General features: G+C 40.8%; 1 protein-coding gene across 31 annotated transcripts in view; it reads left to right on the plus strand.

Moving 5' to 3' along the window:
• Positions 1–20930, plus strand: part of MAGI1 (membrane associated guanylate kinase, WW and PDZ domain containing 1) — a 348628-nt gene that overhangs the window by 161176 nt on the left and 166522 nt on the right. For all 31 annotated transcript variants that reach the window (XM_030228181.2, XM_030228164.2, XM_030228167.2 and 28 more), the window contains exon 2: positions 16475–16591. In XM_030228181.2, coding sequence (XP_030084041.1) covers positions 16475–16591 — 117 coding nt within the window. The remainder of the gene's footprint in view (positions 1–16474; positions 16592–20930) is intronic.

The raw sequence follows: 20930 nt of genomic DNA on the forward strand, positions 1-20930 counted from the left end.
AGTACTTCAAACAAACAAACAATCCACAGGGGGAAAAACTCTAACACAGATGTTTAGATGTACCCAGCCTTGGCCTTAAAACAGTCATGGCATAAAACAGTAGAGGGGGGAAAAGATCTTTGGTATCGTCATTGGTGTGTTTGCAGCTGGTCCTGGAGCCCGTGGGCTGAGTCAGACCTGAGACATTTCCTTCACTTTCTCAGTGGTGCAAGATGCCATAGTGACACATTTTGTTTTGCATTAAAACTTAACTTAAAATTAATTTTATTGATAAACCATGCAAACTCTTTGTTTCTATGATTGCAGGTTACTTAAATTTATCTCCCTAAAGTACAGATTTATTTTATTACCAGTATATCTTGACTGTCATATCAGTTCAAATTTGGAAACCAGTCTTCTTTTTAATTGATACTTTTCTTGCTTGGTTTTTTGCCTTTTTTTTTTTTTTCCAGTTTCTAACAGTGTGTAGGCAGCCCCTGAAAAAAAGTTCAACCCAGTTCCTCTTCTTGTCCAAAAAAAGGGAAACTAAACCTTTGAGGTACTCCCTTTTTTTTTTCAGACCTGGAAAGGTCAGGGCTGAAACAGCAGGATGAAACTGCAAAAGAATTAAACCATGTCTCATTGCATCCAAGTGCTGTCTTTTCCAATCCCTACTGGTACTTTTGGAAGTGCTCAGACCGTGCATTTCGTTTGTTTTAATTTAAAATCAGCACATTAAGCTCCCCTTTGATGTGTAGCTGGGAAGGTAGAAAACCCACTGGTGTCTCTGTGCACTGCTCATCCTCCAAGACTTTCTCTGGTTTTGCCATCTCCTCCCAGAATACCTGCGCCTTTCCCCCAGACCCTGAATTCTCTGGCTATTAGGATGCAAATGAGGGAAATGAGAGAAAAGGCTCCTGCTGCCTGTGCTTTCACACTGGCCTGAGAACATGCTGTAGGTGACAGAGGTGCCATACACAGAACTTGAAAAACAGTAGCGTAGTCTTGCACGCCACTTGCATTTTCACACTTTTTTCCAAGTGATGTGAAAGGAAATGAGAGGAAAAGGTTGTGTGTTTGAACACTGGGAATGCCTACAAAAGGTTGGTGTCTGTTTTCTTCATGCTGCTTGGAGAAACAATAGCAGCTAAATGGGATATAATTCACTAGTCTGATGCAGCGTGTTAAGCTCATGAGCAAAAGAAAGCTCCAAGTCCTTTCTCTTTAAATTGCAGCTAGAACACATTAATATTAATTTTTTTCTCTGCCATCATTTCATGCTTCAACCCTCCAGATGATAATTAAGACAATAGAAGATAAAATTTTGTGCTGTATAAAATTGCATTCAAGCCTTAACAAATAAGAGATTATTTTGTCCAGTAAACAAAACATAATCATCCTGGCACCCTTGCGAAGGAGAGCCTAAAATAGAAACTCTGCTTTTTATAGGTCATGTAAAATGTCATCATCTCTCTCATTATCTGTACTGTTTGGATGAAAAAGAACTGATTAATTTAAAAGAACATTGGCTTTTTTGCTAACAAGGTTATTTTCTCATTGATTGCTAGGAAGTCTAGTTCCTTTGCAAAGGGTTGCAAATGATGAGTAAATCAATTGTCAGCCTGTGTAGATGCATCTGCCGTTTCTGTGCTGGCAAGGGAATGTGGACATGGTGTTTCTACAGGATCTGTGGATGAACCTTGTTTGGAATTTCTGGGTCTGAGCAGAGATGCAAAGGCAGCACCAGGAGAGAATCAAATCATGGAAGGGTCACACTCCTTAAATTTCTTTTAAAAGCTTAACAATGCAAAAGACTGTGACTTAAAAGGAAAACCAAACAAAGAAATGTAAAATTAGACCATTGAATTAATACTTAGGTAAGCAATTTAAAAAAAAAAAAAAAGAAGGACAGAAGTGTGAAAAAACACCTGTCAGAGCTGGTGGGTTTACCTGGCCAGCCTCACTCAGAAACAGCAGCAGAATTTTTTTCCAGGAATCTGAAGGTTTCCCCATTGGGCTTATTGGCAGAGAAGTGTGAGTACCCGAAGCTGGGGACAGTAGTGCAGCAGGTGACTTGGGATTCTGAGTCCCCTCTGTGAGCTCTTTATCTGTGGCTCCTGGATGCCTTTGTGCATGGTGCTCTATTCTGTTTAAAAAACAACCTGCCTTCCAACGCTGCTCCTTTGTTCATCTGCCCTGGGACAGACTCTAGAAGTGGGGCAGTGGGTCTGTGTTCAAGCAGGAACAGTGCATTATTCTGGATTGCTCCTTTGATAAATAGCTATTCCTTTTGCATGCTGCTTGTCTGACACCTTTTCTTGCCAAGCTTGAAGGTTCTGACCAAAAGTCCTTTTAATCCAGCAGAAAAAAACCCTGATGATTTAATGAGTGGAGGTAGAGCTCTCTGAAATCCCAGAGTAGCATAAAAGCAGAAACCACAGTGGCATTCACTCAATGCAAAGCCCATTCTGTGCTCCCTTGCATCTTTTGCTGGATCAGTTTAGACCTCTAAAACTTCTTTTACCCTTCCAATAGCAGAGGGAGTATAGGAGGCTTCAGTGTACCTGTGTTGCTTAAAAACTCTTTCAGCTTTGCAGAATTTACAGAGCTGTGACTGTGCATTCCCAAAAGTGAGAGAAGCATAAAATTAATTTGGGGTTAAGCTGATGAAAGCTTTCCATTCCAGAGTCAGTGTTAAGGATCTCCATCCAAACACATTTGATTAAATGAGGATGAAAAATGTTTGCTAGCAACAAGAAGGTACAAGAAGAGCTCTCTAAAATTAAAGAATAAAAACTTAAGGAGGATGAATTGGTATTTAGACAATTAACTCTGATTTTTATTGTTTTCTATTGCCTCTCTTGTAGTCTTTAGCTGGATCATCAGAACGCGCATCAAAATAATAAAAAATAAGGTGGTTGTTGGTTTTAATGGCAATGACAGCAAAGCTGCTGCTTGAGCATGGAGATTTCCTGGCAGAATTCCAAGTTGGTTAGAACCATGAGAGCCAGAAGTTACTGGTAAAAATGGATATAAAGCGTGGTCAGGTCTACTTGTCCTGTAAAATGGGAAAAATCCCATGGTTTCAAAGCCAGCAGCAAAGCCTGATTAAACATTTAATTTCTGCTTTTCCTGTTAGTCTTTCACAAAAGGTGTTCATTGTGGAGTAATGTAATGGGCATGAAACCAGGGTTTCTTTCCATTTGGAATTCTGAGAAACTGTTATTTTGCCCACTTCTGGTCTTGTATTTTCCAGTTAATTGTTTTTAGTGCAAGATGCCTGCATCATCTTGTCTTGCCAAAAAAAGTCTGTATTTCCATTTCTACCAAACCAGAATCTGTGAAACTTCATTCTGGAGGTACCATTTTTGTATCTTCAGAATGGACTGGTACTGTGGTTAACTTTTTTTGCTTGCAGTAGGAAGGTCAAGCCTGGGTGTTGGTAGCCTTCATCAGCCCCCTCTTTTAGGTGACTCTGCTAATTCTTATTCCTGCAGTGTGCATTGTCTGAAGATTGTAAGAAGGGGAAGGAAAAGAAGGATGTGGGCAGAAGGGCTGGGCTGACTGGACCCTTAGGAGCTGTGCTGGGGTCAGGGCAGCCTGGCAGGGCAAGGATCTGAGCAGGCACCATCAGAGCTGGGTCTGACTGCTGCAGAAATGTCACATTCCTGAGGAATGTCTCCATCCTGACAAATGCCATTTTGGCATCAAAAACATTACCAGGAAAATGTCTAACCATACACACAAGCTGAGTGTTTCTCTCTTTATTCCAATATTCTGTTTTCATCAAAAGAGACCTTTTTATTCTGCTGCAGAACTGTTCTGCTTTATATCTAAAGAAGCAAGTTGTATGTGGTTTCTTTGTAATTAAAATTCTTATCCCAAAAACATGTTTTCCATTAAAATTCCTGCACTAATAAGTCTAAATCTTGTAACTATTGTCTCTGGAAATATACATTTTGCTATATGCTGCATATAAACCTTTATTTCCTGCTCAAGAAAATGTGGGTTTTACCAGCTGTAATATTCATATTTGTTTCTCATAGGGAAAAATTGGGGTGACAGAAACATGATACAGGCACTTCTAAACTCATTAAGAGAACAAGACCTTGTGACCAGGGCAAAGATGTTTGTTACAGACCCTAGTAAGCTTTTTCATGTGCCTTTCAACTTTCAATTTTTTATTGCCAAACTTGCTTTATATTAAGGATCATATTGATGTTAGAGACCAACACTATGCAGGTTATTTGGGGTTTTTTTTGTTTTACATGTGAGTTTTTCAATATTTTAGCTGTTGTCTTTGACCAGACTTTAACCTGAAGGTTACAGAGGAGAAGATTTACTCTGTGTGATAGAGACAGTCCCAAGAATCAGAGAGTTTTTGCTTCATGTACAGTAACAGCAACCTTGTCCTCATTCACTTCTCACTTTTACTTTGGAGTTGTGCCAATAAGATGTAGTGGTACTTTATTAAATCCCATCACTGACTGCCATGGTTCTTGCTTGTTCCATCCAACTCCTTCATTCTGTCAGTGCTGTAAAATCTGATTTTCGAATTTCAGTTCCATTTCCTGCACAAAAGGGAGGCCCACAATGCTGTGCATTGAATTGCTTTCACAGCAGAGCAGCCCTGTTAACACTTCTCTTTTACCAGGAAGGTTTTCTCAACTTGCCCAGGCTCTTGGGCACCTGAGCAATTCAAAAGATTCAGCTCATTGCCTCATTTTGCTCTGAACTCTTTTAAATTGCAGTTGGCTCCCCCATTCTTCCAGATCCTTTACCTGCCTACTCAACCCACTCTTCCTAAATCACATTTCCAAGTAATAGCTCAGGACATTAAAGAACTAGCTTGAATCAATTTCTCTTTAATCTTGATTTTTCAAGAAAAGCATTCAGTGTTGATGTAACATTTTCCAGGGATGGAGAATATCCTCCAACCCTCAGAAAACACTTCCAATGGTACAATAAAAATAAAACAAAAATGTTTGCAGTTGAAATAATTAAGCAGAGCTAGTCCAGTTGCTTAGATCTTGTTTTCCTTTGTCTACAACATGAAACTGAAAAACTTTCCCTATAAGTCAGGTTTGTTTATAAACCAGTGTGACCTCCTTACTCAATTTTTGTGGCTTTTTGGGCCTCTTGTAAAATGTGCTTCAACAGCTCCCAATTGTTATACATGTTTTTCCATTTAAATGTTTTTTCCCAACAGATTTAGCTCATAATTACATTCAGCTTTGAGAGCCTGATTTTCTAAATCACACAGCATTGTTGCCTGTGTGCTTCCTTTCTGTACTGTATGTTAGTGGTTTGGCATCTATTCTCTATGTACCTAAATGTGTAATTGTATTTTAAATAGGAAAAAAAAAAAAAAAAAAGAGGTCCATCTGAGGTTAAGCTGAGTTGTGCTCTTTGACAATAATGTGGAAAGAGCAGGGCCTTTACTTGCTAAGGTGAGACCACAGCTAATCTTGTTTCTGGTTTTATTTGTCTCATGGCAAATTTTGGGTCTGAGAAATTTCTTGGGCAAGTTAGAAAATTAACCTGCAGCACTCTGTAAATAGGTATATTGCAGATGAAAAAAAAAATTATTATTTTTCTTTGGTCAGACACTGCTGCACCTGAGTGTTTATCATCCAACCACACTGGAGAAGGGGCAAAAGCAGCTGGAACATGCTTTGGACAGATCTTCTTCCTGTGGACACATGATTTTCAGCTGGCTTCTTCCAAGGAGCCAACATTTTGTTTGTGATAGAGATACTTGGGAGGGAAAAAAAAGGATTTGAAAAGCAGCATCAAAATTCTAGTGTTCTGACAATATCTTCATTTAGTGTGTGTTTATAGCCTGACAATCACAGGTTGTCAGCATTAGATTTTATGTATTCAGTTCCTCTGGAAATTGGGCTGTTAATATTGATGTGTTCCTGGAGCCTGGGAGGTCAGAGGGAAAAGCTGTAATACTGTGATCAAAATTCAGAGGTGACCTGGCTGGGCTGTGGGAATTTTTCCCTCCAGCAACCAAGGAAGAACAAGAAGGACTGCTCAAGAAATTTGAGGTCAAATTAAAAAAAAAAAAAGCTCCAAAAAACCCCCACCATCCATAAATTACAGAGAAAAGCAAGCCAAAAAAATCAAAGAATATGAAGAGCTATTTAGAACTCCCCAATTCTGGCATATGTGTGGCACTTTTTTTCTGATTCTGGAAGAACCAAATGCTGTATTTAGGGAATGGGTTTCAGATTTTGCAAATATTTTCCTAGTGCCATTCTAGAAAATGAGTTTGTTGGCATATTGTTATGGGGGGCTTGTTCTGCTAAAGCATTGTAATGCCGTCTGTTCCTCAAGCTGATTTGGCTTTTACAGCTCAAATATTATATCCTACTTTTAGAACATATGGCAACTCCTTTTAGAGACACAGAGAGATGTGCATCTCAATTCCAGAAATGGGTCTTTTCCTTGGAGTGAATTCTGCAAGTGCTTTTCATCTTGATTTTCCCCATTCTTGTTTTTTTAGCTAGACTTTCTGCTTCACCCCCTGTCCTGCTTCTGCTGCTCCCTAGAAAAGGCAGAGCTTGCTGGCATCTTCAGAGAGAAGGGGCAAGAGCAATGCTGCCTTACCCAGGTGGCCTCACCCAGAGCAGGGTGTGACAAAGGCTGGTGTGTGGCTCCCAGGCAGGCTGTGCTTTCCTGGGAAGCCTTTCCTGGGCTGCTCACGTAGCCCAGTCTGTGTTCATTGATGGAAACGCTCAGAGCAGCCTCCACTGAATCCTTCAGAGGCTGCATCCCATGGCACTGTCTTACAGTGACTTCATTCTGCATTCACTTCAGTTCTGGAGGAGGGCTTTTCTCTTCTTACTACTTTTTTGTTGTTGCTGTGTTTTTTTTTTTTTAAAGCCTACGTGGCAACATCAGCGTTTCTTGCCACTGTTGGTGGCTCCATCCTGCTCCTAGCTGGAGCACAGGGTGCAGAGTGCCCCAGCACAGCAGGGCCTTTGTGTGCCAGGCACAATGCCTTGCTCAGAGCAGCCTCTGCATCACCTCTGGCTCTGCCTTGCTGCAAAGCTTTGCAGAGCTGAGCCTTTGCTCTGGGCCCTTGGTTTGAGGCCACTGGCAAGCAGAGGCATTTATGGACGTAGCTTTAATGTTACAGCTGGATTGTCAGCCAGTTAACTCAGGGTCAGCACTGATCTGGCCACAGAACTGGATAAACTATTTAGCATGATACTAATCCATGCTTCACAGCAAACAAGACCAGAGGATGCTGCATTGCTTTGTTCTTTGTCCACACACCTCCTGAGCTTTGTTGTGACAGCACAACAAAGTTTGTGTGTGTGGCTGTTAACCTATAGTTTTATCTTGGAGATTTTTCATTTTAGTAGGAAATTATTCTGCATTTGTCCTCCCAGTGTGTTCCTTCTCTCACCTTAGCTCACCTTGCTTCTCTGCTGTCATTCCCAGAGACCACCTGACAGTCTCAATTTCCTTGTCTGTGGATTCTTAAAAGTGAATAAGGAAAACAAAAAGCTGAAGCCAGAGGAGTGAGCTTGTAGCATTTCTTGAAAATGGCACAGGGGAGGAAAGGAGGTCTCCTGTGAGTCAATAACAGAGTAGGAGTGGTTAATATCCAGCTTTTAGTTAGTTGGGTTCATGATTAACTATGGCTACAAAGCACTGGGACAGGGTCCCCATCTGCCAGCACCCATCTGGATGAGGCAAATCATGTTTCATGTTTTGTGCCAGGCCAGTTCAAATGTGTTTTAGAGATATCCAAGGCCAACCATCATCAATACTGCTGACCTTGCTCTTCCCTCTTCTATTCACCACATGCTCCTGTTGCTTGAGCAGCATGTTCTATTGTATTTTTGCCTCAGGTGTATCAGATTTTCTGCTCCTTAGGCTTACCTATGGTTGCCACTTTCTCTGGAGAAATGTCATTATTTATCCACCATTATTTATCCTATCTATCCATAGATATTTATGTTCATATTTATCAATATCATCATTGTTTATCATGCTATAGGCTCTATAGGGACACAAATGATACCACATGATTTAAGAAGAGGAGCTGAACTTAAACCTCAGTATTTTGAGGAAGAAAATAATAAAACAGATCCTTCTTGAGGTAGAAAGATGTGATTTGTCTCTCCATGGCAGAGCAGGCTCCTCTTCCAGGGATGCAGTCCTGGCTGTGTGGCCTCCCTGTCTCCCAGGTCAGGATTGTCCTGGGCTGCAGAGATGTCAGAGTGTTAAAGAATTTTCTTCTCCAGGAGCCTCAGGAAATTCAGGGCTGAAACTCTGAGGGCACCAGAAGCTTGAAGGGGCCAGAAAGGGAGAGAGGCTGGGCTTGCTGCTGCATTTGGAGTTGTTGCTGATCTGAATTCAGTTGAGAGCAACAGAAGTGTATTTGTCACAGTGTTCAAAATTTTCAGGCCCGGTGTATAAATAATGATTTTTTTTTTTTTTCTTTTCAACCTCAGTGCCTGAGCTCTGTGGGTTTTTCTGACCCTTTTCAGCTGAAAGGTTATTTGTTTAAATTTAGTGTAGAAATATGAATCACTATTAATGCTCAGAAAATAAGGTGGAGCACCCTGTGAATGCAGTAGATGAGGTGACATGCTCTTAGAAGAGTTTTACCAGGGATTTATGATCTGTTAAGTGCATTTCTGCAGCAGCAAATGCTGAATTACCACCTCAGTGCTGGTTCACTCACCCATGCAGATTGAGAGTGATACCAAAGGTACCATGCCAAGAAGGCTCTTGCCTGCTCCTGATTCTGGACATGACCTGAAAGTTCTGAGTGCAAATACATCTCCTTCAGGTTCACAGCTTACACCTAAAATAACATTTTAAGAAGTTCTCTCAGTAATAAAGTAAGTTATTCATTCTCAGGACAGGAATTACTGGCTGCACTGAAGTGCTCACTGCTGATTCAGCAGCCAGGCTGCTCCATCCAAGTGGGGTTTTATTGCTGGGCAGGCAGCTCATCCTGGAACTTTGTGCAATTCTTTATGCCATAACCCTCCAGCTTATCTTCATTTCCTTCCGCTGGAAATCTTTTGCAATGGATGAGGCTTTGTTGTTTGGAGAAGGTTCTAAAGCATAAAAATTGGGAAGTATTTTCTGTTTTACTTCAGGAGGTAGGCAAAGGGTGAGCAGTCATTTTGCTTTTGTTGTGGTGTGGACTTGTTAGAATAATGGCAGCATCTGGGCTCTGATCTGAGCAGTGCATCTGACTGCAGGCTGGTTTTAGGAGGCTGGTGCAAATTAAAGTAAAATATTGGTTGGTTCTGGGTGTAGCATTTCCAGCAAAGATCCAGTCTGCACCCTCAGAGCAGTTCTTTTTGTCACCAGAGACTGCCCACAATGGAATGGGAGCAATCACTGACAGTAACAGAGAAGGTTATTTAAGCACTTATGGGGAACATTTAAACATCTGGACTTTATGGTGGTAGAATTGGTACCCAGCAATAAAAGTTCATTGGTGTTTTTTGTTTGTTTTTTAAGAGGAAAAGAAGATGAGAAAATGGAATTGGGATCAAATTAGGTGTTTGCTGAGCCATGTTAATTGTTAATCTGAACTCCCATGGCAATGTTTAAATATCATTTTAGAACACTGAACCATAAAGGTTTTTGAGTTTACTTGTGTTAGGAAAATGTAGTGGCAATTAATTTACCAACATGTTATGTGTTTACAAGGTACCTTCATTTCATGGGTGGCTGGAAGACAGAACATGCTTAGATTGTATTGAGTTAAAGCAGCCACATGAATTCTTCAGGCTTTTAAATGGGTTTTCTCTCCATGGTCTTATTTGAACTCTGGCCAGTCATGATGAATGTCTTCTTGTGTCTTTGACCTCGCAAGAGACACGAAATAACAAATGTAGGTACTGCACTTTATTTACTTATTTACTTAGTAGTTAAAACAAGAAAGCAAACAAAACCATGATATATTTCTCCTCTTCTCCCCAGCACCCCCTTGACAAATGGCTGTTGAAACAGTGCTAAACTGTGACCTTAAAGCCACAGGCGTAATGAAACTGTGATCTGGCAGATGTGACAGACTCATCTTACATAAATCACTCTCTTTTGTCACTGCTGGCATATGGCCAATGAATCTTCTAATTATTGAATGGCTTTTATAGCCCCATTATTTATAATCACTTTTGGACAGCAGCTGGAAGACAAGGATGGGACAGGATGAACTGATATAACACAAACTATTCTCATTTCCATAACAACTGCTGGGATTAGGAATATTTGATGATGATGTGGTTACCAGTGCAGTCTTGTTAAATGATAAAAATCTACTCAACCTTCTAAGATGGGCTGCTGCCTCCTGGCCTTACCATGAAAATTATTCTATTAATTTGCCCAGAAATAGAGTATTAATCTCTCCAAGCACTAACAGAATATATATGAGTATCAGGGCCACCTTTGCAACAGGATTTGAGGAAAATTGATGGCAAGTGTTAGTAGGAGACATGGTGATGCCCTGGCATTGCTGTTTGAAGAGTTTTAAGAACTGTCTCCTGTTTCCATGAGCCCTGTCTACACCCCACTTTATAGTAAGGATTTAACAACAGATTGAAAAGTTGTCTTGAGTTGCATTATTAATATTATAACATTTCTTTTAAAAATAGGCTGTTGTTTTCAAGGGATTAATAGGTTTATAACCAGCTTAGTTAACACACTTCCTAGCTAAGGGGAGCTATTTTGGCTCTAATTTTAGGTGAGTTTGTGTTGAGTGCCTTCTGCTGGGCAGAGCAGGAGCACAAGTGAAGTTCCCCCAGCCTGCAGTGCCAGTCATCTGACATTGCAAATCCACTTGCTGCTCTAGAAAACACAAGCTGCAAATTCTCTGCTCGTGCCTCTAAACAAGCAGGGTTTGGATTTTTTTGTTTGGCCTGGTTTTTGTAGTTTTTTTTTTTTTCCCTTATCTGCAGTTCTATGTTTTGTAGCACAGAAATAAAACCCTGCTAACCACAATAATTTATTAGTTAAATACCTTCAGATAGAGATCTTCAGATGATAGACAGTACATTACAGTCAGGGGTTTATACTGCAAATCCAACATGTGCAATCTTTGTGTCTTTAAAAAATTGAATCCTTCCCTCTCAGTGTAGGCATCAGGGTGGTGAGAGAGAGTCTTAATCCAGATGACTCTATTGCACTTTTATCCCTTTAGTGAGGCCTTTAACCTTTCATTGCTTCATGGCCCTGTTGTTTTGAAATGGTCTTTGTCTGACCACAGAGAATCCCTCTGCTAAAGACACCTTTAAACAGAGATCCTGACAGGAGAAGGGGACTTCTGCTGCAATTCAGGCATGGAAAATAGATTTTTCTAGTTCAGATGCTATCAGTCACTGTGAGTGTAGCAATTGGTTGCCTTCCTAAAGAAGGGTAAAGCAAAAAAATATATACTGGTGTAATCTGCTTAGAGGAGTGTAATATAGGTCAGGGACCAGTGTGTCCCAGGCCTGACCCTGACCCATCTTTGCACGAGCATCTATAGGCTCTGTCAGAGTGTGGCTGTTGATCAGGATTATCTGGGACCATCTCGAGCAGAAATGGGATCAAACAGCTGCAGTAATTAATAGAAACATAAACTCTCAAATGATAGTTTCCAAAGCACGAGTTTAAAATACATCTTCAGCACACACATATTGCACAGAGCTGGCATGGACTATCCACCAGCTGGCAGGAAGGTGCTGGCAGCTCCACGATGTTCACACTCAGCTTTTTCTTGGGGAAAAAAATCAGATTGTGCTTGGTCATTTCTGCAGCCTGCTTTCCCTACTGGAAGGCAGCGTGGCAGTGGGGCAGGAGGCTCCCAGCCCCAGGAATGTGCTGCTGCTGGGAGGCCTCTCCAAGAGAACATCACACAGCACAGTCAGTGTTAGATGATCCCACATGCAGCTTTCTTCCTGCAGAAGCTGGGAATTTTAGCACCAAGCACAGCTCAAAGCAAAGCTTCCCTAGGGACTTTATATCAGGTAACTGTTGGGGGACAAATGTGTGACAGAACTGTGGGTTTGGAAGCCATGTGTTTAGAAAGAGTCAATATTTTTCATTAATCCCAAACCCATCTAAGTTACACATTGGGCTACAGTTCATTGTTTCTTAGAAAACCATATGTCAGTAATTTTTTGGTTGGTTGGTTGGTTTTTGCTATGAGAGATGTTTCTTCCTTGGGTTTCTTTTTTGCTGCTGAAATGATGCTACCATGTAATGGTTGGGGAGGGTGATAGACATACTCTACATTATGATAAGACATACTCTACATTATAATAATTAGGAAGAATAGATTAAACCAGCCATTTTGCTCTGTGTTTCATTCAAAGGATTCAGATAATAAGATGGAAGTATCTCAGATTTGGAGTAGTATTGTGAGGAGTGAAGCAGTGAAAAGTTGGTTCTCTGACTGTACCTTCACATTAAAAAAGGCATTGATTTTGTTCAGCAGAGAAAAAAAGGAAAACTGTTGCTACAGCACCAAAAAAATCTTTGAACATCTTACTAGTGAACTATAAATTTTGGTGAGTTTTTCATTTTTTGTGTGTGTCTGATAATCTAAGCTACATGTATCAGCTTAATTTTCATTACAGAAATAACCAGGTGATTTTTCTGTGTGCAAATAAACAATTTTCAACATATCCTGACTAGCACAAAGGCAGAATGGAGCACTGGGTCTTCAGACCTGTATCCTCTGCTTTGGAAACTGCTGTTCCTGGGTTGCATCTCCTGTCCCTCCTCTATTATCACTGTTGGATCTTTTCACACCCTTTTAGCAGAGAAGAAAAGAAAGAATCTCAAAAGAGTAAATGTAAAATCCAGTCTCCATGAGAACAGGGGAGTTTTTTGAAGGCCAATATAATACTTCTGGTTGACACAGCTCTTCTCTAAAGGAAGTATTTTCTTGAGCACAATGACATGGATTTAAATTTTAGAAAGGGGAAGATTTTTGCATGAAATGAGGTGGTTCTGGGCACCTGCCCATCTTTTGGTCTGGTAGTGGCTGGAGCATGGACAGAGGCCACCAAAGGTGAGGCTTGGTCTCAGAGGGAGTTTGCACAAGCCAGCGATGCCCCGAGGAGCAGAATGAATTTTGCTGCTAAGATTTGCACAGAGGAGGTTGCTGAAATGTCACTGGTATATTTTTCAGGTTCTCACAGATTATGGGTGCATACATTTTGGACTAAGGGCACAGCAGTGTTTATTTAGTAGGTTCTGGTGCTGCACACCAGTTTATAAAGCCAGTGCCAAGCCCGTGCCATCTCAGCTCAGGGGAGATTTTTGGAAGAGATCAGAGCAGAGAGAAGCATTTCAAATGGTAAAAAATCCAACATGTTCCATGCTGGATCCCTTTGGCAGCTTCCCACAAAGAGTTAGTTTCTGTGTTAGCTCATTTTCTTCTGCCATGCAGTGGAGGGAGTTCCTGAACCTGCCTGTGCCCACAGCTTGTGGCCTCAGCGACTGCTGAGCTGAGATCATCAGAGCTGCAAGAAGCCTTCATTTCTGTCAAGACTTTCCTGGAATTTAGGAACAGGAATGTAGCTCAGCAGGCTTTTGGGGGCTGGGTTTCTTTTTGCCTTTTTTTTTTTTTCCCCATCTTCTTCCTTCTCTTCTAAAATAAAAATGTAATAGAAATAAGCATCACTCTGAGCCCCCAGAGGGGACACTTATGTGAATGTAAGTGTTGCTACAGCCCCTGTTTTTGCAAGTGCCTTTTTAACTAGTGCTTCAGTGACTCAGCTGGGAAATCCCAGCTCCTGCATAAACCAAATAACCAAACTTTCCAGCAGGGCCATAACAGACTGAGATGCTAGATGGAATGGGCGCAGAGGGAAGCTAAAAAGCAGGATATCATCATTAAATTGCATATATTCTGTGGTCAAACAAGGCCTAGCTCAGCAGAGCTTTTTCACCTCAAGTCATTATTGTTACATAAATCACTGAATCAGGGATCACACAGTAATTTGGAAGAAAGTTTACTTATGTGATGCATGAAGTTCTGTGCATTACTTTCTTCCCTGGAATAAGCCCTTGCATTATGCCCAAACATTGTATCCTTTTTTGCTATGAAAATCTACCTTGCCTTTCTCTTGTACAAAGAAATATATGGACTGTTTAGTTAAAAGATAAAGAACTACTTTATTATTTCAGCAGAGGCTCTTTTTTGTGCCCAGTCTCTCTCTGGAGTCAAACAACGTGGTATGAAATCAAACGTCTGGAGTTTGGGAAGTCAGCTCTGATATTGAAAAACTGTAGCCCACAAGTCTACCAAACCCTCCAAGAGCCTACTATGTGGGAAATAAATTTTATGGTGCAGTAACTAGAGACCATTTGTTAGCAAATGGGTTGATAATTCACTCTGGGAGTGAGGGGTGTTGCTGGTGTTGCTCAGGAAAGTGTTTTGAGCCATTTATATCTCCCATAATTTCAGTTTTGTTGTTTCATTTCTGCAATGAGCATCTTGGTCTTTAAAAATTTCCATTTGTTAATAGCTGGGCCTGCTGCCTGAGCCTTCTTTTCCTCAATAAGAGATTTAATTAACAGAAAAAGCTGTCAGGAGGATGTAAATACAAATCACAAAATTATTTTAAAAATTTGACATAGTACTTCAGACTGTGGGGTTTTTTTATGTTTACTTTGTTTTTAAACCAACATTTCTGGTAAAATGCTGCAGGGCTGCAGTGGTTTTATCCTGCCCACAGTCAGGTAACAGTCTGCACTCTTTCTTTTTTCACCATTTGCCTGGTGCTGCTTCTGCCTCCCAGACCCAGTGTCCAACTGCACTCCATTGCAGTATTATCATTTTTGATTTGCTCTGCAGTGATTCCCAGAGGCTCCAGCCAGGAATCTGCAACTGTGAGGCTGCATTCAGTGTCCAGATATGTTGAGATGATCTCTGCATCACATATTCACAATCAAAAAAATCATAATGCAAATGATAAAAGACTGAAAACAGCTGCAGTGTTCAGCCCAAGGTCCATGTAGTCCAGCAGCTTGGCTCCAGCTGGGGTCATAAATAAGATGCCTGGCAAAGGGAAGGAAAAGAGCAAGATGCTCCATATTCCCCACTTCTTTCCTGGGTCTCCCAACCACCAGCAATTAATGTTAAGCCCAAGGGATTTCCTTTTCCCTCTTCTTTTCAAGGCCAGGTTGGATGGGGCATTGAGCAGCCTGGCCCAAGGAAGGTGTCCCTGCCCACGGCAGTGATGGGTGACAAGGTGATCTTTAAAATCCCTTCCAACCCAAACCATTCTGATTCTGCAGCCCCCCAATGGGTCTGTCCTACAAGTGCTTTTCCATCTCCCCTTGAATCTCCTGAATCAGCTTCTTGCCCCCCAGTGCTCTCCAGGGAGAGTGCACAGCCTGGGGACTCTTGTCCCTGGTGATTCTGAACCAGGCTCCTGTTTTGCTTTCCTTGGTGTCTCCCAGTCCTGGTGTTGGGAGAAGCAAGCAGTGCCCAGTCCCCAGGTGACCTCAGGGCATGTGGAGACTGATGTCCACCCCAAGCTGCAGCATCCCTCTCTTGGTCCTTGTGTGGCAGCTGCTCCAGGCTCTGATCACCCTGCTTGCATTCCTCAGAAGCTTTTCCAGTGCTTTTTTTCCTTTTCATTTTACAATAGAAGAGTTTCAATCCCTGTTTTTGCTCTTCAGTCAAATTAATGTCAGTGTTATTCCAAACTTGGAAATATTTTTGGTAAAAGACTTCATTAAGGTTCTGTAGTTCATATGTCCTGCTACAAAAAAGGGTTTGGTGTTCAGCAAATGGCAATGTTCATTAACAGCTACATTTATTTTTCTTTCCTTTTTAAAATTTTTTGTAGTTTTTTTTTTACTTTTGTTTTGTTTTCAACTCATTTATCTTCTTTCACACTTCTGAAGGTGTTCAAACCTGAACAGGCAAATAAACAGATTTAGGTGAAAAGCATTGGATAGCGTGGTTTGTTTTTTTTTAAGGACTTTGGATGCTCTTAACTTGTTAAATCAATGCTTTTGTAACTCCTGCTGTGTGTTGGGATGGATACCAGTGGAAAGTATAGCACTTGTTTGATTTTTTTGCTATGTTCAGCTTTATTAGTAGCTCCAATAGGAGCAGTTTTTGCCTTCTGTTCTCCACCCCACTCACCCTCCAGAGACTTGCAAAAGCAATACCTTTATTATTTTTCTTATTTTTCCTGTCATCTGTCTGTCTCCATTTGCTCAGACAAATAAGTGATAAACAGGAATGATGATCTGTTTAACACCACAGGAAGAATGTTGCATTATGAGACAAGAGAGACCTCTTGTTTACAGCAAGTTATTTTTGGTAATTAGCCATTTGTAGAGGAAGATGAGCCTCTGCTCATAAAGTCAGCATGCCATAATTTAGGGGGCTCTGAATGGAAATCTACCATTTGCCTCAATTGGAAATGATAATTGTGTGCATTTAGAAATGAATAAATGGCTGTTGCATTCAGAAATAAATAAATAATGGATTTTTTCCTTGCAGGAAGCAGACTGAACAAGGATCTGAGGCATTATCTCAACCAGAGGTTTCAGAAGGGGTCACCAGACCACGACCTGCAGCAGACCATCCGAGACAACCTTTATCGCCACGCTGTGCCTTGTAAGTTGTTGTCCTGGTTTCTTCAGTTTTTCTAAGCCTTCTGATGTTTACTTTCTTGTAAGGAACTTTCTCACACACTTAATGTAAATAATTTAGTGTTTTGCATTCTTTCATGGAGAAGGAGAAATTTGATGGACTGTTGGTTTGTCCGGTGTCATTGGAGAGGTGGCAGTGTCGCCCTCCAATCCACTGTCACTTTTGGAAATCTATAAATGTTGGAGTCAGAAATTAAAAGTGCTGTTTTTACCTTGGGAGACCTGAGTGTGCTCATCATGTTATTTCGTGTCCTGTAGTGACAATAAGTGACAAACCTTGCCCTGCTGGACTCCCTGGGGCAGAAGATTGTGGGAATCTTTAAAATCAGAGGGTTTTGGGAAAGCTGCAATAGGCAGGCCTCAGAGACAGCAGAACTGTGATTAGTGCTAAGCAGCAGCCATGAGATTGGTCAGCAGGAAAATTCTGTAAGAAGTAGAAAAGTGAGGACAACTAGAACAATGGTCTGTGTATCAATGCTTGTCTAGAATAACTCCCTAAGCTGCAGAAAAGTTTATCTAGTGAGATATTGGGAAGTTCTAGGCTTAATAATGGAGCTCTGTGCATTGTGTTTTAAGGTTTACAAGCAGGTTTTGTATTTGAAATAAGCAAACATTGTTTAACCAAAGGTATCTGTGCTTATGGTGGTTGGATGGAACCACTGTCAATGTGCTTTGTGTGATTGGTCAAAAACCTTTTCAAGTGAGTTGTAACATTAAGTTCTTGGTCTGCTGCCTGGGATGTGAGCTGATGGCATCTTCCCATTGTCATAGCCATGGAATGAGACTGGTGCTGGAAAATCAAACAGCTCAAGGCACGTTCCCAGCAGTCCCATCCTGTTGGTGATTTGTACACAGCCCCCAGCCGGTGATGGAATTCCATCTTCATTTTTGGGGCAGCCTTCCTGTGGGGGAGGCTGTTTGCAGTTTGGGCAGGCTTCCATGTGTGACAGCAGATAGGGTTGAAAAGGAAAATGATTCATCTCTGAATGAGGCTTTTTTGATTACCTTTTTGGAGCAGTTGATGGTGTGGTGCAAGCCTTGTGATGCCTGCTTTGGAGAAAAGCCCTAAAAAAAACTGCCATGAAGTGATTGCTTGGCTTAGAAAGAGTCTATATTAATATCAGAATGGTGAATGTTGCTTATTGGTTTAAAACCTATGAATATAAAAGAGGCTTCTATTTTTATTTCCCGAGCAGAACTTTATTTCTGATGGTTGTTTAACTTGTAGAATTGAACAGCATTTTATATGGCTAGGTGCCATTGTTGAAGGCATCTGCCACTGCTGGAAGGTCATCCTTGATTCATGTAGGAGATAAGGAACAAGAGTTAGCAAAGCTGAGAAAGAAATGCTCATTTTCACTCGAAAAAGCCAAAGCAAAAAAACCACCACCTAATGCACAACAACAAAACCTAAAACAAAAAACAAAACAAAACCAACCAAACAAAATACCAACAAAAAAAAAAACAGATCAAAAACCCCAAACAAAAAAACCGAACCAAAATAAAAACAAAATAAAAAACCAATTGAAAAAAAAAAAAAACAAGGAAAAAAAAGAAACAGAAGAAAAACTAAGAAGTCTGGATCATGGTAGTCCTTAGAAGGTCAGAATAATTACTCAAAATGAGATTGTCCTTGGCATTTTGGGAAGACATACAAAGAGTGGAGAGTGATCCTATTTTGTTGCACCTCAGTTTGACATTCCCCAGGTGGCAGAGGACACTCTTCTAAGGAAGAGCTTTTTTTGCTTAATTTGGCTGAGCTGTGGAAATAATGATATGCCCTTTAGATCAGGCTGGAATGAGTAAACATCTCAGTTACAGGATACTGAGATAAGCAGCAAAATAATTTGAAGTTTTCAGTCTCGTTGTGAATCAGAGATTGTTTATCCTGGTAGACTTATATAAATATTGAATAATTATGCTGCGATTCAAAAATCAGTATTTGCCAACAAATATCACATAGTGGTACACACAGTAGTAGTCATTTTCAGTCTAAGTGTTGCATGCAGGAGGGCTGTGTAAGACCAGTTAAAATTGAGTGGTAACACTGACAAATGTTGATTCTTCAAATGGCAGATGCTGTTATAACACCATGGAGTTTATGCTCATTTTATCAGTGAGAAGCACAAAACAAATTATGTTTAAACAACATAAAAGGACATAAAGAATAAATATGGATTACTGTTTACTATTGAGCACTTCCATTTGCCATTCTGTCAATGTGAAATATGATTATTCTTCAATCACCTAACTTGGCAGGCTGCAGATTTTTAGGGCATACTGCAAAAAGTGCCTTCCAGGAGAGCACGTGCAGTGTTAGGCTTGGGAGATGCAGTGTTGTGATACTAATGCCCTTCTGCCTACGTGTGATATTTCATTTCCTAAAACAGCAAATAAAGCAAATGAGTGTGAGTTCTGGGGAAACATTTTGCACGTTACCAAGGTTACATTTTGAAATGCTTGCCATTGATTCTTTTATCTGATTTATTGAACTTGATGGTGAGCTAAGCTGCTTGGTCTTGCTTTTGATTTAAAATTAAGAGCAGGGAAAGTGATTCCTGCCTTTTCAAAATAGCTGGGGGAGATGTGGGTTGTTGGTGTATTAATAAGAGCATCATTTCACTTATGAAATAAGTGGAAACCTGAGAAGTGGTGTTAGTTATTGTGTATCTCCACACTTTCTAAATTGTTGGGCAGGTAGCATTTAATTTTTGCTTCATTTACTGTGGGGATGGCATTGATGGTAGCTTATAAGGATGATGCTAATATTTGTGTGTGGCTTGGAATGAGATTGCTGCATGGTGGTTGGGATGCTTTACAGGTCTGGAGATTAATCTGGCTGTATGCTCATATTTTTATTCCTTGGTACACGTGACCAGTAAATCCAGAGCCCTGGACCAATCTCTAGTGCTAATGGATTATGAAGCCTTGTATTTTGAAAATGGAATTCCCTGATGCTTATGTGGTAAACACAAACAAGAACACAAGGTCACTTGGACTGAGCATGCTTGGCCTGACAGCTGCTTTTTATTGTGCTAATATAAGGGCTAAATGAAGTGATAATTAGTAAATTCAAAATGCAAAAAGGTGCTGTTAACCCATTCTTGGCCAGAAATTCTGGTGAGAATAGCTTGTGATTCAGCCCTGATTGGTTTGGTGCAGGTGGTGAGAAAGCCCAGAATGTTTCTCTTTCCCTCCCAGCCCTGTGCCCATCCTGTGCTGGGCTCTGAACTGAGTGAAGTCTGACAGCTTTTGTAGAAGACAGAGGTCAAGCAGAAAGGAGGAAAGATGCAGGATGTTGGGCTCAACGCCATTATTTTGTTAATGACACCCTGCTTAAGCATCATTTAGATTTTTTTTCTTTAGGAGAGTTGGTTAAGAGTTTTGATTTATTTTCTGGTGAATCCTTGAGAATGAGTGGATGCTGCCAGCTCCCAGGGGCCATATGAGCCTGTATGGGTGACACAGGATGGTTTGATCCCTAAATGTGTGAACCATCATAAACAAATGAGACCTTGAAATGGACCCAAAGGTGAAGTATTGTTGAAACAAGTTGGCAAACCACACACACGTTTCTGCAAACTGAATTCTTCCCCTGCTCCTCAGTGCCATCTGCCCCTCCAGCACACTTCCCCCGAGTCCTCATCCCCTCAGCTCCCAGCTCCCCACTGAGCTGATTTTTTCCTGCAATGTTCTGTAGTAAACAACAGCTGTGACAAGATTCCAGGTGGCCTCCAAGTTTGGTTGTTGTGAGTCTCGAGAGCTCTGCTGTTCCTCTCACACCGAGCCCACGGGTTTATTTACAGACCCAAGGCATTCTCCTCTGAGTTTACAACTTGAGCAGCAGCATGAGCTAGGACCAAGACAGAGCAAGGAAGAGAGGCAGGGCACCTATTGATATATTTGGATGGTGTATAAGTGGTTATAAAGCCATGCCACAATGGACAAATTGTGGCATGGCTTTATAACCACTTATACACCATCCATTGGAAGACTTAGTGTAGTTCGGCTTTTACTTCACATGAACACCACTGGGGTCTTGCTTCCTTGACTTTCTTCCTTGAGGCCTTCATTTCATTGTAAACTTCACCCAAGCATTTACTTTGGAATATTTTTGTCTTTTGCTTAAGAAAAATCAGGATTTTAAAACTAGAGCGAAGTTTTTCTCATAGATATTCAGATGAATTGCTGTTTTCATTCCTAGCATGTAGTTTCCATTGTCAAAACTTGACAAAAATCCATCAATACATCATTCAGATTAGTGTTATGTTGGTCCAGTCTCTAGCTATCCCTTTTCCTTCTTT

Source organism: Serinus canaria, chromosome 12, assembly GCF_022539315.1.
Source record: "Serinus canaria isolate serCan28SL12 chromosome 12, serCan2020, whole genome shotgun sequence".
In the NCBI taxonomy this organism is placed as follows: Eukaryota; Metazoa; Chordata; class Aves; order Passeriformes; family Fringillidae; genus Serinus; species Serinus canaria.